We start from the raw sequence: 16887 nt of genomic DNA, 5'->3' as shown, positions 1-16887 counted from the left end.
TATATTATATATTTCTGTGATATTTATTTTTTAAGGTAATTACCATATTAAATATTTTAAACTTTTATTTCAGCATGCAAACGAAATCATTTATGAAAAACAGGGATCAAAAGTGTTTCATCAAAATTATCCCCTGCAATAGGTTAGTTTACATTACATTTGAATAATTGTACTTGTAATACTTATTTTTCATTATATTGTGAATTTTGTAATGCAATATCAAAGTTTTGTTTAAAATTAGATTAATCAATTTCTTCCCGATAGATTACAATATTTCATTAAATTCACTGAATTGCTTCAGGTATTTATTTTTTATTAGTTATGTGTATTATATATAATAATCAAAATATATGTTATTATATTAACTCATATTTTTTATATTTAACCATTCAAATTCAAAATAATCACCAAAAAAACTAATTGAATATTGAAGACTCTGTGCAATTTTAATTTTTTTTTTTTTGTAATAATACTTTGATTTTTAATTTATATTTTGGTTATATCAAGTGCAAAATCAATAACATATTTGAGATTTGGATTCATGAATCATATGCCTTCTTCTTTTTTTTTTTTAATTAGTATTATGGTATATTAGTACATTATTTGGAGTGTTGGAGCGTGATTATATTGTGCCATAAGTATAATATTTGTAATATTAGTGACCTAAAAATATGCTTTGTTGTTTCATGCCGGTAATTACTTTCTTTTTTGTTGATTGTGCTTGATTTTACTTTTCCTTATAAGGGCATCTCCAATGCATTTGCATTTTTTACGATGTTGCTGCATAAATGGAGTTTTGTTCCTCCAATCAAACACCATTTCTAACACTATTTATGGTGTTTACTACAGTGCAGCACCATTTTTGGTTTTAGTGTATTTTTTTTGTTTTTTAATTTTTGTATATTAATTCTTTAATTTATTTTTAATTTTTAATTTTTTTAAAAAGATAATAATTAATTATAGATATAAAAAGTAGTTTAAAACAACGTATAAAATGGAATATATTCTTTTTAGAATAAAAAATAGAGTTGTGGGTTGAAGTAAAAATACTGTAGCAACGATATTTTTGGAGTTAAAACTATATAAATAGCGTTCGTAGGTTGGAGATGGTTTAAGAAAAAATGTTTTGTCGTTGATTTTGGTAGTTTGTCATTGTACTACTCTTTGGTTTGTTGTCAATTAATGACATGTCTATCACTATTTTGGTCTTTGCTTATTTATTGGTCTATCGGATAGAACGCAACTGGCTCATGATTCACAAATCTCTCATCTACTGCCTTGAGATGGAAACAAAGTAGTGTTTGCTTCTTGCATCAGAGATTGATTGGACAATATGCAGTAGCTTAATATATTAATTGCATAAGAGATGTAATTTTAATACCTACTAGAGATCTTGACACGAAAAAAATAATCTTTATGCATCATTATATTAATATTAATTGTATTTTACCAATAGTTAAACACTATTTATAAAATTTTTACATTACCAAACTACAACCAATTATTAGGTTCGGTCGGAGGTTTACCCAATGTACATTTTCAGATAACGGACGCGGGTCCCCACATTATAAATTCAATTGAATGCTCTGACGACAGAATACCTTCGTCCTGATGCATCAAAACAAGCTATTAATAATGAAGATACAAAAATTTAACTTAATCCTTAATTTGCAACGCCAACCATTTTGTTTATAAATTATATAGAGAACAATAAATAAGAGATTCGACTATAATTTTATCATGAAATCATCTCAATAAAATAATAACCACCAATACAACAAACACAAAGAATTATTTTTATTTCTTTTATAAAAAAAAAATTGAATTTTAATTCGAAGGCAAATAATATAAAATTCATAAATCCAAAACCTCAAATACTTTTCTATATTGTAAAAGCGATATCGATTTTGCATAAATTCCGTAAGAAATCCAACAAATGTTTATAAAATAGAAATGATTCTATGGAATTAGTCCAGAATCACTTTTAATAGTTTTGAAATAGGTAATAATAATGAGTTGTAGTAGAAACATACCAAAAATCGAGTTTTAGGGTTTAGGGCAGATACGAACAACAAGACAAACAGATTCATATATGTCAACTTCTTCTGGGCAGCAGTCAAACAAACAGAACTACGCCAATTTTGGCAATAGGAAAATCTCTCAGGCAATGACCAAACTGATTAAGAAGACAATCTTTAAGGAATAGAGAGATAGACGAAAGATGAAAAGATAGATAATTAATGATTATTTAAAAATAATAATTTAGAAAATAGTATTTTCATATTTTGCCACATTGATTGTTTTTATTGGATGGAACATGGGGGAAGATAGAAAATGGGCACAGATGATTTGAAGTCTTAAGAGATAGCTATGAACAGACCGGCTGTACAGACCAGTTCAAAGCAGGTCTAGAATCAACTCTTAAACCGACGGTCTCTTAAAGATTGTGTCGGGTAGCGGTTTACGAACCCAACTTCAATTCGGGTGGATCGATTGTGTATCAGGCCTCAATAATCATTGGCCCAAATATATCAAGATGGTTGATGGCCTCAACAAATTTCTTTAAAATCATCGGCATGGATTTAGTGCTAAAAAATAATTTTAAATACACTCATGCTGAATAACTAATATTTAGTTATATATAATTATATTAATTAAATAATTTAATGATATAAAATTAACATAATTCATTTTTATCTATTCGGCTAAATTTTGAAATAATTTTTTCGACCTTGATCTTGTTCCTAAAATTATACATAAGGATTAAGTTTTGTTCGTGAGATATAACCAATGTTGTATAGAATTATATATATATAATACTCTTTCGTCACTTATCAAGATATTCATTTTTTTCTTGAGTTATTGTAATTAATATTAAAAATATTTTTATATTTGTATAAGTTTTTGTAAAAATATTATTATATTAGTATGATAAAACACTAATAGATTTTTTTTTTTGTCATTTTTTCTTTAATGTATAATATTTTTGATATAATAATTAATATTCAAATATGAATAAGTATACCTAATTTAGTCAAGAGGAGGAGGGACCATTGAATTGTTTTATTATATTCCCTCCGTCCATAACAAACTATCTTTTTTTTTTTTTTTATTTTAGTCTATTCCATAATATAATATTCATTTCGTTTTTTTAGTAATTGTACTATTTATCTAACATTACAAATACTCTTACAATTACAATATATTATATAAATGGCATTACCTTTATATCACACAATACTAATAAGGTTATTTTAGTCATTTCTATTTTATTCCTACTACATCCCAATATAATACTCCATCCGTCCCAGAAAATATGAGACTATTACTGTAGATACGGGAATTTAGGTAAAGTATAATTAGTAAGTAATTAAGAAGTGTATTAGTAAAAATAATTATTATTTAGTAAAAATAATTATAGATTAAAATTAAAATAAATAAATAGTTTAATTAAAAAAATTATAAAATTTAAAAATTAAAATGCGATTAAATTTCATAATTATATTTCCAAAAATAGAAAAGACAAGTTACGTGAGACGGACAAAAATAGAAAATAAAGACAAATTATGTGGGACAGAGAGAATACTAATATTTCTAAAATCGCATAGAAAAAATAAATGAATATATAGTTATGTAACACTAGTCAAACGTCACATGTCAAATGTGGACTGGATTGGATTGGATTGATCCGACCAAACTGTTGCGTAGGGTTAAGATAACATTCTTTAATTACCGTTGACTCTAAGCATTTCCTTTCCACGCCAGATGCATTAATTACTAATTATTCATTCATTAAGAAAATTATTTTTAGAAACGTCGTTATTAATCAATAACGTCGCATCGCAGGCTAATCAAAATAATACTCCCTCCGTCTCAGATACAATGTTTGCTACACTGTAGACACGGTATTTTAGGAGGGGTATAATTAGTAGATAATTAAGAATATATTAATAAAAATAATTATTTTATAATATAAATAATTATAAATTAAGATTAAGATAACTAATTAGTTTAATTAAAATTGAAAAAAAATTAAAAAATTTAAAATGAGATTAAAGTGTGTAATTATTTTCCAGAAAAGAAAAATGACATGGTATGTGAGACGAACAGAAACGCGGCAACATCGACATAGTATCTGAAGGAAGTAATAGTATATGAGTTTTCTAAAAATAAAAAATCAAATTAATCAATGCGCAATTAATTATTATATATCTTTCTTATATATTAGTACCGCGACCGCTAAAGTGCTCAATATAAAATTCAACGCTATGCTGAATAACATCGTGTGCTACAGACAGCATACGGTATTACCATAAATAATACATAATATATTTTAATATTTCCTCCGTCCACACCTAAAATATACAATTACTTTTTACGCAGTGCTTAAGAAATAATAGTATCTTAATTACAGTGGGAAGTTAAAAGTAGTATAATGATATTTTTGTGATGTAAAGTAAGAGCACGTAATATAGTTTCACACAACTTATACAATACTTAATTTTAGTACATGATATAATTATGAATTAATATTACATATTTTTATTATAAATATATGTTGTATTTAATAAAATCGTATGATATTTTTATATTTTATGTGTGCTGATTTGAAAAATTTTGTGCTGATTTTCGAAATTTAGCACAGTAACTTTCCGGTATTAGTAATATTTAGTCTATTATATTGCCAACTCCATTTAATTACATGAATTGGCAATTGGCGGCCGTAGTCAAATTCGGACGGCTTACTTTGTTGTGTCTATCTCTTTCAGTCGAGATTGGATCATCCCACCGCGCCCCCGCCACCTCAGCACAGTCTATATTTATATACTTGCATCTTTTGGGTGTGTTTGTTTTATAAATATTTTGAAGGGACGATTTTTTAATGTAAAATATAAGGAATGATTTAGTTTATACAAAAATAATAAATATGAGTAATATATTAATATTTTTTAAAAATATATTTATTTATATTTCTTTTAGTTAATATTTTTTAATTTCATATTTTAACATTTTAAGTTTTTAAAATAAAATATAGGGAATGGTTTAGTTAATACAAAAATAATAAATATACTTAATATATTAATATTTTTCAAAAATATATTTATTTATATTTCTTTTAGTTAATATTTTTTAATTTCATATTCTAATATTTTAATACTTTGATAGTAATTTTTAGAATATATATACGGGTTTGTTTGCGTGATTTGAACTCCCCTGATCAGTAGGGGAAGAGCTACTTCATTTACAATGAATTAGTGTTAAAGCTAGAAATTTCAAATTCTTAGTATCGTTATTTTTATATTATCGATACAATTTACAAATCACATAAGGGTTTTTTATTTTTTTTTATACAGACACTTAAATTGCGATTATTATTACAAATTCAAAAATAACATGAGAGATTCCAAACACGATCCCAACATATATATTTTATCCTCTCATTTATTCCATGTTATATTACTTGTCCGGTTCTAGATATAAGAAACTCTTACGATCTCTGAACAAACCAACCAATCAACCAACAAACAAATATGAAATTCCTCGATTCCACGAGGAATGATTCAATGGTGTTAGATAAATTCGTAATCACAAATTAAAAAAAAAAAGAAAAAGAAAAAAAAAAACCACCAAATTTATCCCAAAAAGAATGGTCTGATGGTATGGGATGAACTTATGACCATAAAGTCATAGGTTCAAACTCCGACGAATTTCAATTTTGTAAGAGAAAAAAATGTATCTTTCTTCTATAAACAGTCCAGATGCTAAAGAAACAAGCCCTGGTAATAATTGATGGAGCCATCTCAAATACTATCCAAAAAAACAAACAATAGTTGTTCAATTGAGGGATATTTGAATTGCCCTGTAACACATTTCTCATCTATCTATCTATCTATCTATGCATTTCTATGTTTGAGGTTCTTAACCAAAATCTATTATCACTATCAATTTTTCCCCTACCACTTTTCCCATCTAAACTCCATTCCAAATCAACATTTATACACACACATAACATACATACGTACATGTATGAATAGTAAAACAACGTTAAAAGTGTACCTGTCAAGAATCACATAATCGTCGACGACGACGGCCAAGTCTCCCAAACGTCAAACACATTCTCCTCACTATGCAGCGCAAACAGCCGATCTCCGCCGATCGAAAAGTCGCAAATCGAACCCCCCCGGCCATTCCTAAGCCTCGACGTCAAAACCCAATCCGACCCACAAAACACCGATATACTATCGTTCATCGACAAAAACAGCTGCCCGTCGTGCACCGCCAGCTTCGGGTAGCACGGCTCGTCCGGCATTCTCCCCTTCATCAACCGGCTACGGCTCCTCGAGCTCCACCGAACTCCGCCGCCCCCGCCGGCGCGTCGCAAGTCCATGAACCCCAAATCCTCGTACTCGTTCACCACGCATATCGACGCAGCTCCTCCTTCCATCGCAACCGCATCCCGCACCCTCCGCTCGTCCGTGGCCGTCCCGACGTCGCACCACGACCACGCCATGCTCTTGCTCCGGAAATCCAACAGGCTTATGTAACAATTGTCCTTCCTTGGAAACAATGTGGCGACGAGCAAGCAATTCGCGTCGTTCAGCCATTGCAGCTTGTCGGCCTCGCCGAGAGACCATCCCGGCGGCTCGTAGAAGAAGTCAACTTGCTGGCCGGTCATTTGATCCCACACGCCGACACCGTACTCATTGCTCCGGCCTTTGCAGCTGCTGAAGAGCTTGTAATCGGAGGTAAAGCTCAATGCGCCGCCGGTGTAGGGCTTGATTTGATTCTCGTGCGTCACGTTGAACTTATGCCGTAAATCCCCTGCAATCGTAAAGTTGTTAATGACTCGAATCGAACATATATATATCTATATATATAAGGCAGCGGCTATAGTGCTGAATTTAAAATTAAGTACTATGTTGAATAACGCATTGTGTGCTATTAGACAACACATAATATCACTAAAAAAATCACATTGTATATATTATTATAATACAAATACAACATATGAATAAAACACACATATTATAGTCTAAACACATAATTACTGAAGACGGTACACTGCATATGTTAACATAATTACAAATACAACACATCAATTACAGCACATGTTATAGTCTCGTACATCACACACAACAGCTGATTTTAGCACATGACATTCTTGTATACACCACATTTGTTATTATTAAAAAATAGTACTTTTATTATACATAGGATGTGGTGTGTGTAATACTAATGTGTGTTGTTTGCATATATGATGTGTGCTGATGTGAAAATATATACTCCGTCCGCTCGCTTATCAGGTCACGTTAAAAATATCCTTATATTTGTATAAATTTTTTTTTATATACTAATGAAAATATTTTTGTTGTACTGTTTTTGATATAATAATTAATATTTAAATATTAATTGACAAAAACTAAATGGGACTTTAGAGTAGGACGGAATTAGTAAATAGACATTACAAATAGGTTATTTTACCTGTGGATGCGCTGAACAGACCGATTCCGCCATCGTCGCGGCCTAATCTCTCACAAGCACTGATCACAATGTTCTCCGGATCGACCCAAACGGCGTCGTTTACCCTCTGGTAATCGAGGCTGATCGGCGGATGCTCCTCCAGCATCCAATCGTAAACGTGGACCATAACGCCGTGAGCCACGCAGCAGCCGCCGTCAGGCCCGGCCCGGATGGCGGTTCCGTCGCCGGGGGCCCGGCCCGAGACGGATTGGGTGAGGTGGAGCAGATTGCCGTCAAACGGACCCCATTTAGCGGCGCGGACGTGGTCGAGGAGGCCGTAGAACATGGCCTCTCTGTAGAGGAGCTTCTCGGGAATGTCTGGGGGCAGGTAAAGCTCCCCCGTACGGAGCAAATCGAGGAGGACGGCGAAGCAGTTAGGGTTCCGGTCGATGAAGTGCTCCGTGGCGGCGGCGGCGGATTGGAGGTTCCAATCGTCGTCGAACATGGCGCCGAAGAGCGAATTCCGGCCGGCGTTGGCGAGCGTCGTGGCGGAGGTCTCGAACCTTCTACCGCCGACGTTGAATCGAACTCTGTCCTTCTGAACTCCCATGGATCCGAGTCAGAGATTTCAATCGATTCCTGAAGGAAGCCGATAATCCTAAATCCAATCGCGCAAAATTTCGAATCCAATTTTGCAATCAAGGCTTCCGAATCCCCAAAAACCTCAGAAATTCCTCAAACCCCGACCGCCTCACAGAAGCATAAACTCCAATTCGAATCCATTTTCGCGTAATTTCAATCGCGAGCAGAAATCCAGACCAACAACGACAAAATCCACGGAAAGGAGACTAGAAACGACCCAAAATTGCAGCGAAATTTGAATATTTGCAGAAACAGGAGTGGAATTTGTGGGATTTGATGAGAGAAAAGTGTTTTGAATTCAAAATCGTTGATCTCCTCCTCCATATGCAAGGTCTTCGTGTGTGTATTTATATTTATATATATATAAATAGAAGTTGGCCAGCAAATGGACCGAGTCAGTCACAATATTAGCAATAGCATATTTGCTTTAATTTTGGTCCGTCCGATTGAGGCAGGCGTTGAATCAACGGCGTGGGACCACCCTAAAAGGATGTCGTTAGTAATGGTGGTTAGCCTGGGTCTTTCTGGTAAGGGGTTAGGTTTTCGAATTCTTAGGAAATAATATGGATTTGCTCACTAATAAAATTATTTTTATTATCTTTTATTATTATTTAATTAAATTTGAAAGATAACTGTATCCATTATATTTTATAGAAAAAAATACTCCCTCGTCCCAAATAAGTATTCTTTTGTTTTTTTCACGTAGTTTTAATAATATTAATATTATATTAAGATATAGTAAAAATAAAATAGAAATGACTACTAAAATAAGTTTATTAGTATGTGTTGTCGTTTCTTCACGGTCAGGGGAAGTTTGAATGTGATGTAAAGTTAATCTCATTTGTGTAATATATTGTAAGTTGTAAGGGTATTTGTAATGTTAGATATACAATACAGTTACTAAAACAAAGAAAATACTTTGTTATGGGACGGACTAAAATAGAAAAATGGATACTTTGTTATGAGACGGAAGGAGTAATTGAAGTGAAGAGTAGAAGAGTTATAGGTTGTGTTCTTTTGTCGATTTTAGTATATATATTCAGATCAAATCAAATAATTACTTTTATTTTCTATATTATACTACAAATTTATTTTATATTCAAAACATCACGTTTAACCACTTTTCAAATTCAATTTTTGACTACTCAAAAAGTCCAAATCCAAAAACTAAAACCCACATACAAACACGCCCATAATGTACATTGGGGATTATTTGGTTGCGACATGGTTCACTGCTAGTTTTTTTATTTAAGAATAAAATTTTGAAATAATATCAACATATGATGTGATTTTTTTTTTAATATATATATATATATTTTTAAGAATTGTTGGGATTAGAAAGAAATTACAACAACTTATTATAATTTAGAAAGATTAATGTTTGAGAGCTTAGAGGTTAAGAAATGTGAAGATGCTTCAAGAAGTATAATGATTAAATTATTTGGTAAGAAAGATTACAAGTGGAAGAGCATTACTGTAATCATTGGATTTAATTTGGTAGAGCAATTTTGCATATCATATCATGTAGAAATAATAACAATGTTTTTTTAATATTATAAGTTATTGGATTTGGTCGAATGCATCATTATGTTTATATATTATACATATAGCATATATATTTAATATGTTTTAAATATGATATTAGAATATATATATATATATTTATATAGATTGTGTAATCTGTTTGTAAGATTTGTGTAGTGGACATTTGATGGTACCAACTAAAATTTTGTATTGCATAGGTGTGTTTGTTTTGGGAAGTGGATTTTAAATCCCATTTTTTTCCCTCAAAAATATCAAATCAAACACCTATTTTTTTATTTTTTATATTCCCTCCGTCCCAAACAAGGTGCAACATTTGCTTTTAGCACGGATTTTTAAGTGAATAGTATTAAGTAGAATAATTTACAAATTAGGTGATGTGATGGAGAAAGAAATATATATTTTATTATTTTATTTGGATGATGTGAGGAGATAAAGTGTGAGGTAGATATTAAGTATAATTAATTATTTCATATTTTATAAATGTTGCAAAGTGTTTGGGACATACAAAAAGGAAATGTTGCAGAGTGTTTGGGACGGAGAGAGTATTATACTAAAAAAACAATTTTACATTCAAAACATCACATCAACATCTATTTATATCACATCATACAACTATTCAAATTCAAAATTTTTACTATTTAAATCCCAAACGAGTTTGAGTTATTTCATACAAATGTATTGTTTATATTAAGAATAGAGAATTAAATTGATAAAATATCAAAAACAATATTTTATATTGTATTAATATGTATACATATATTTATAAAAACTTATTCTACAAAAAAGAATATTAAAGGAACAAACATTTTAGGTTTGTTCTAACACTATTCTTCGAATGGGCTCTGGATAAATTCCTAACGCAAAATACACTACGCAAACCATATGCGAGCCCCTTGAGACCTCGAAAAATGGACAAATTCGAAAGCTAAAACCCAGAAACATCGGAGATTTGAACTCCACGCCATTATGTTATCCCTTAGGAAATAACTTAACATCTATACAATAGATTAATTTTACCATTTTGGAATTTGGATTGTAACTGTCACTATATTGTCTATCAATTGTTCTTAAGAGGACAATTTTAATCAATGCATTCTTACACACTCCTCGTATTTCTTAATTAAATCTAATCCATTTCCAAAACATAGGCCGACTACCAATATTCATAATAATAATAATTTAAAAAATAATTAAATAATATGAGATCAAATGCATGATCACATCCAAACAAATTTGAAAAGAGACAACTTATATCAATCTATGGAGTTACAAAAAGAATCACTATACTACTACATAAACTATAAATTCACTTGGGAGTTATGATTGCCACAAAATCTAACAGTTCAAATATGTTTTTTTTTTTTTTTTCAATAGTCATTTTGCTCAATAAAATTTCATAATCAATCAACAAAATACTAATAAACTAGCAGAAACAAGATGAATACTTTTCAAATTAAACATGTAAGCCCGTCGAACAATATGACTATTTTCTTGCACACCACGCCGGCTAAACTCCATATCAGCCAAGTAAGCTTAGCTTTATTTGGGAATATGCTCAAATGTATATCGAAAAAACGAAAAAATAAAATGGCCAATTTTGCAAATGTTACAACAGACAACACCACAAGCAACATATATCGTCAAGTAATAGGAACATGTACGTATAAGTACAAACAAGTATTTAGAAATATGGTGATTCAGATAGATTTGATTCCATTACCTATATTCTTGAAAATTCACATGTCCGGTAGCTTGAGCATGCTCCATTGCTTCCTGCGCAATTCGGGAATTAATCAGGTGATAATCAGGGAAGAAATTTTAGATGAGGGATGGAAAAACCGAACCTTCTGTCCAACAACACCAATTTGGCAGACACCGCATCGCAGAGTGAAGTTGGCAGTGTCTGTGAAACTCCGTTTCCTATAAATGGAGGAAAGCATTATTCTACTTAAACAACACATGATAGGAGATGTGGAAAATCGAAGCAAGTCAATTTTAAAAATCTGCAACTTTTACCTCTGCTGGTCTCTAACCAGATTAAGAGCCTGTTGTTCGACAGGGCCCAGACTTCTGTCCGGCTGCACAGCAAAGATTGTCTCATCGAAATCTTCTGGAGCTTCTTCAATGGGCGATTTCTGTTGAAAGGTACACATTATATGAGTAGACTGGGCTGAGCTATTTGGAAGCACATAAGAATGGTCAGGGTGGTTTTCCCAGACATGCTCGAGGATTTCACATTTAAAGAATTTGTTGCATCTGTTCTACGTAAAGAAAGTAAGACTATATACTATGTGCACTCTATTTTCCATTAGGTGTTTGTCGGTTTTCTCTTCTTCAGCAGCTTTAATCAAATTGGGGGGAAATTTGAACTGTGAAACTATAATTTTCATTAACTTTTAGGACCTGGATGACTAGGCAGGGTAGAAAGGTAATCTTGCCTAAGCAACGAAATAATATTTCCGTAATCAACTATAATGCACAAACAAGGCAAACAAAGACAGTAGGGCGATTCACATGCATGAATACACACATAATGCATAATGCTTTTCAAAAATTATTAAATCATCGCTTAACTTAGAGTTTAAGGAGTTAGTAAGGTGTATAATTCAATATCTTTCAACTACTCCAACACACTTCTTTTTAAGACATACCTTATATATAAAATCGTGTAAGTAGAGTACTTTGTTATAATTGAAGTAGGCCACTATACTTAACTGACACAAACTCATATAATAGCATAAAAAAGTTTCTACTGTTCGAGATAAATCATAAATATTCTCAATTCATTTATGAGACACTCAATGATACGAGCAAGTACATTCATCACACAGAGAAGGGTCAAGAGGAAGAATCATACAGCTAAAGCATCATAGTGGAGCCCATCGTATATTAGCATGACTCTTTCCGTATAGTTCTTTCCCTGTAGTGTCAAGGGAAAGAAAAATAAAATGTCAAACCAAATAACTAGCAAGTAACTTAGAATAGGCACCTACCTAGCACTAACCTGCCCATACAGATCACATCTTGTTGTTTGTATATCATACGCTGCGATCTCACGACCATAATAGTCGGCCAGTATTGCAAGCTCAATGGCACCTTAAGAGAGAGCATTAAAATTCACCCATTAAACTTAATAATATTGATGATTATGTTGTAATTTTTTGCATATCCTACAGGAAGAAACAAAGAATGATTGTTGGCTGCTTCATAAACACTGTCAAGTATTCCTTATTTATTCACCGTGGTGTAATATAATATGTATATATAATAATAAAGGTGCACTGTAAAAGTATGTATTTAATAAAAAAAACAACACGTGGAACAACAAAGAACTGTAAAGATGTGCTTTATTTCCCATGATTGAATATGACATGTCTTGGCGCTAGCACAAAATTGTGTCCGTGCGCCATGGTGAAGCAGTGTGCCACAAAATGGCAAATGTCACCAGGGCTGCACCACTATGGCAAAATATTAACAACATGAAACAAAACTCTGTTTACAGCCCTTAAAGTTTATACACGTAGCATTTCAAAGAAGCTAAATAATAGATAAAAGCACGGGATCTAAAGGAAACATTCTTTAGTTGAGAAAGATAATTTTTCTTTAGGACAACACCACAACATCATCATAGATGAAGTGCTTTGACCCACGAGAAAATATTTGAAATCTCTTGCGCGAATAATATGGTTCTAAAGTATGAACTTCCAAAGAAAATAAACAAAGAACAATTATCGCTATTGTTCATGTAAAATGCAACGCAGTATAATCAAACCTTCAACTTGAGTTTGTGTATGATTATGATACTTAGCATGAACATAGGATATAGCAAAGTTGAAACTCACCTCCCCATTTCTCTGGGTTAAGAATCCATGCACAGTACTCCTCGTTAGTTTTTCCAAGAAAGGCTTCCGAATACTTTTCTGGATCACTGGCTACTGTTGCAGCTATAACCTTGAGAAAATAGCAACACGTGGAAGAAAAGGTTTAACATTGTTCATATATAATGCCATTATACTACAATCATTCCGCAAAGTACATTTGCCAATAACCCAAAACGCCTTTTGTATCTAACTTCAAAATCTTCATTATTTTTCTCACCACTTACTTATGATTGTAATTATGTTGACAATTGTCATAGATTACTAATAAAATCTCAATCCTTAATTCCGATCATGCATCGAAAATTAATGCTCTTAGTTCTTTCATTAATGCTAAAAAGTGATACTTCATCACCATGGCCATTTTCCTCCGAGGAGGCAAGGATATGATTGATGATCAACGGTTACAGTTACATTTACAGTTAGTTAGACAACCGTTATATTCTGCAAGATATTTCTCGCTCCTTGTTGAAAACACAACCAATTGAAAACAGAATGTCGGAAAATAAAGACAAAATCTAGTGGATAACCTGTCTCAGCTCAGGCGCCTTGTTTTTATCATGATCCATCACATAACTGCAGATACAATTCCCAAGAACAGTCACGACGAGTTTACATTACTTTTCTCATAAAGCATAACATACTAATAAGTATCCTCAGATTCAAGCTCACCCAACTGCATTGAAAAGACAACTATTATCGGAAGGAATAACTCTTCTGACTATAACACCTTCCATTATCAAACCTGAAATGCCAACAAACAAGTCTTCATCCTCGCTCAAGATTTAGGATCAGACCAAATCTTTTCAGTAATACACCACAATTACGAAATAAATCCTCCATTAAAACAAAATGCTGATCTTAACAGAACACAACATAATTGTGTTTATATCTTTCAAATGCCGTAGATGAAATGAAATCGAAGAACAAACGATTGCATAAAAACTAACTAGAGAAACAGCAAGCACAGGCATTCAATCACCTAGTTGTAATTCAATTCACAAGAAATCAATCCAAAATATGAACTCCTGAGCTGAAATTCCAGAAACGACGAAACAATCAATAACTATGCGCTACAACCATCCATCCAATTAATAACACAGAAGACAAATCAGGAACACAGAAAAACACCTAAAATAATTCGCAGAATGAGAGCTGGGGCGCGTTTGAGATCCTGGCGTTCTCAGCACCAAATTGTTCTTGCGTGAACACTGCGTCAAAGCAAATAAAGCAGATGGGCACCTTTCGGCAGGAAACTGAATCTAAAACGGAATCACGAGGTCCACCACAAGCAACATCATCATGATTAGGGTTTCACAGCTTCAGATTCTTGCAATGAGAATAAGAACAAGAAAAAGGTGCTATTTGCTTCGCAAGTCTCCGAAATTCACAGCGGTTATGGAAACAGATTTGAATTTGACCATGGGTCGTGTATTTTTCATCTTATTCTGAACGGGCCGGGCCGGGCTTATTGGGCTGAATCCAAGCCCATTTTCTATTAACTTTTAAAGCCCTTAAGTGCCCTGTTTCTTTGGAATGTGAAATTATTTATTTGGTTTTGATTTGAAATTGAGAGGAATGATTTGAGTTTAGATTTAAATAGTCCTCGTCCTGAAACTAAATATTCATTTGCTTTTTGCACGTAGATTTAAAAATATTAGTATTATATTGGGATATAGTAGGAATAAAGTAGAAATGACTAAAATAACCTAATTAGTACGTGTGATATAAAGGTAATAACATTTGTGTAATATATTGTAAGTTGTAAGGGTATTTGTAATGTTAAGTAGATAATACAGTTATTAAAAAAAATGAAATGGATACTTCGTTATATGATGGACTAAAATAAAAAAATGGATACTTTGTTATGAGACGGATGAAGTAATATTTTAAAATAAAAAATATATTTTTTTGATGAATAACAATAAAAATATTAGAATTATTTTCACTCAAATAACATCACATCAAAACTCTAATGTTGTACTCCCTCTTGTATTTTCTCCGTCCCTGTAATATGGTCTACTACAGTAGATACAAAAATATAAGTAAAATATAATTAGTAACTAATTAAGAAATATATTAGTAAAAATAATTATATATTAAAATATAAGATAACTAAATAGTTTAATTAAGATTAAAAATATTATAAAATTTAAAATTTAAAATGTGATTAAAGTATATAATCATATTTTTCAAAAAGAAAATAACAAATTATGAAGACAAACGAAAATAAAAAAATAAAGACAAATTAGATGAGACAGACGGGTATTAAGGTTATTGTATAAAATTTACGCAGTAAAGAAAAAATAGGAATACAAGGTAATTTATTTATTATGATTTAATTTTGCTATCTATTTTTTTATTGTTTAGTTTTCTACTTATTTTAAAAAAGAAAAAGTGTCAATTGCTTTAGTTTGAGTTAAAATTTTAGAATGGTAAGAAATTTAAATTAGGAAGTATTTGATATATTATTGTTACCAAAATTCCTTATTAGATTATGACCGAAAGGTTTATTAAGAAGTATTTAAAATAATTAAATTCTTAATACTTATTTTACGTGGTAAAAAAAAGTTACTTAAAATAAAAATATATGAATAAAAAAAATATAAATATAAAATTTGTATTAAGATACATGATTTAAGTTTACAATAAATACAATACACCCTATTTATAAAATATAAGTATGTCTTCTAAATGATTTATGTTTTTTTTATAGATTTTGGGGGTAACATAGACTCTCCTCTTGTCATGTGACTTAATTTAATTTAACTTATTCGATAACAAAAAGAAAAAAAAAATCGTACATATCTTTACTTTTAGAGAAAATTTATTTTATTTTCATATTCGATTCGAAATTTTATTTTCCTACACTTATCTCTGCATATTTACTTTTGCATCTTATCGAAGGTTAATTTGGATACCCGAAACCCTCGACTAATGTACCACATCCGAGGGACGAACATACGGAGCAACGTCTGTTCTGAATGCCTAACTAGCGCGCTTCTTCGGTAAGCATCGCCTAGATCATGTTGTCAAGGCTTTTGAACCGCTTGCATGGGCTGTCATGAAATTCGACAAATATCTATTTTTAGGTAAGACGTTCATATCCCATATTTATTTATTTATTAATAAATCTATTTGGGATGCTAATAGAGAATTTCAACGTCCCGACATGGTACCTTCAAATATGGTGCGCAATATATTTTATCCGAGTAGTAGTTACTGGGATAGTCTCTATTGTCGAAGATATACACTATAGTTGAACTGTATATTTATCCGCTTTGCTTTGCTCAGCAATTAAGAGTAAATTAAGGGTGTTTTTGCTTGGAGGTTTGGATTTTAAATTGGAATTTGAATAGTA

The 16887-nt window shown here is 31.6% G+C and overlaps 2 protein-coding genes across 4 annotated transcripts; both read right to left on the bottom strand.

Moving 5' to 3' along the window:
• Positions 1-5781: 5781 nt before the first annotated feature.
• On the bottom strand, positions 5782-8620 carry LOC127264109 (BTB/POZ domain-containing protein At4g30940-like). Its single transcript, XM_051293497.1, has 2 exons — positions 7483-8620; positions 5782-6822 (listed from the first exon to the last, which is right to left on the bottom strand). The coding sequence occupies exons 1-2, from the start codon at positions 8069-8071 to the stop codon at positions 6068-6070; spliced, it is 1344 nt and encodes a 447-aa protein (XP_051149454.1). The 5' UTR covers positions 8072-8620; the 3' UTR covers positions 5782-6067.
• A 2452-nt stretch (positions 8621-11072) lies between these two features.
• Positions 11073-14932, bottom strand: LOC127264228 (OVARIAN TUMOR DOMAIN-containing deubiquitinating enzyme 2). 3 transcript variants are annotated; one of them, XM_051293689.1, is made up of 10 exons: positions 14658-14932; positions 14509-14559; positions 14199-14271; positions 14057-14102; positions 13491-13599; positions 12653-12744; positions 12506-12568; positions 11665-11783; positions 11493-11568; positions 11073-11421 (listed from the first exon to the last, which is right to left on the bottom strand). In XM_051293689.1, the coding sequence occupies exons 3-10, from the start codon at positions 14261-14263 to the stop codon at positions 11365-11367; spliced, it is 627 nt and encodes a 208-aa protein (XP_051149646.1). In that variant the 5' UTR covers positions 14264-14271; positions 14509-14559; positions 14658-14932; the 3' UTR covers positions 11073-11364. The 3 variants fall into 3 exon arrangements, with proteins under 3 accessions (XP_051149646.1, XP_051149645.1, XP_051149647.1); XM_051293688.1 differs by lacking the exon at positions 14509-14559; XM_051293690.1 differs by lacking the exons at positions 14199-14271; positions 14509-14559.
• Positions 14933-16887: the final 1955 nt, after the last annotated feature.

Source organism: Andrographis paniculata, unplaced genomic scaffold (assembly GCF_009805555.1).
Source record: "Andrographis paniculata isolate CXL003 unplaced genomic scaffold, ASM980555v1 Contig69END, whole genome shotgun sequence".
NCBI lineage: Eukaryota > Viridiplantae > Streptophyta > Magnoliopsida > Lamiales > Acanthaceae > Andrographis > Andrographis paniculata.
This window is presented reverse-complemented; position numbering and strand designations above follow the sequence as displayed.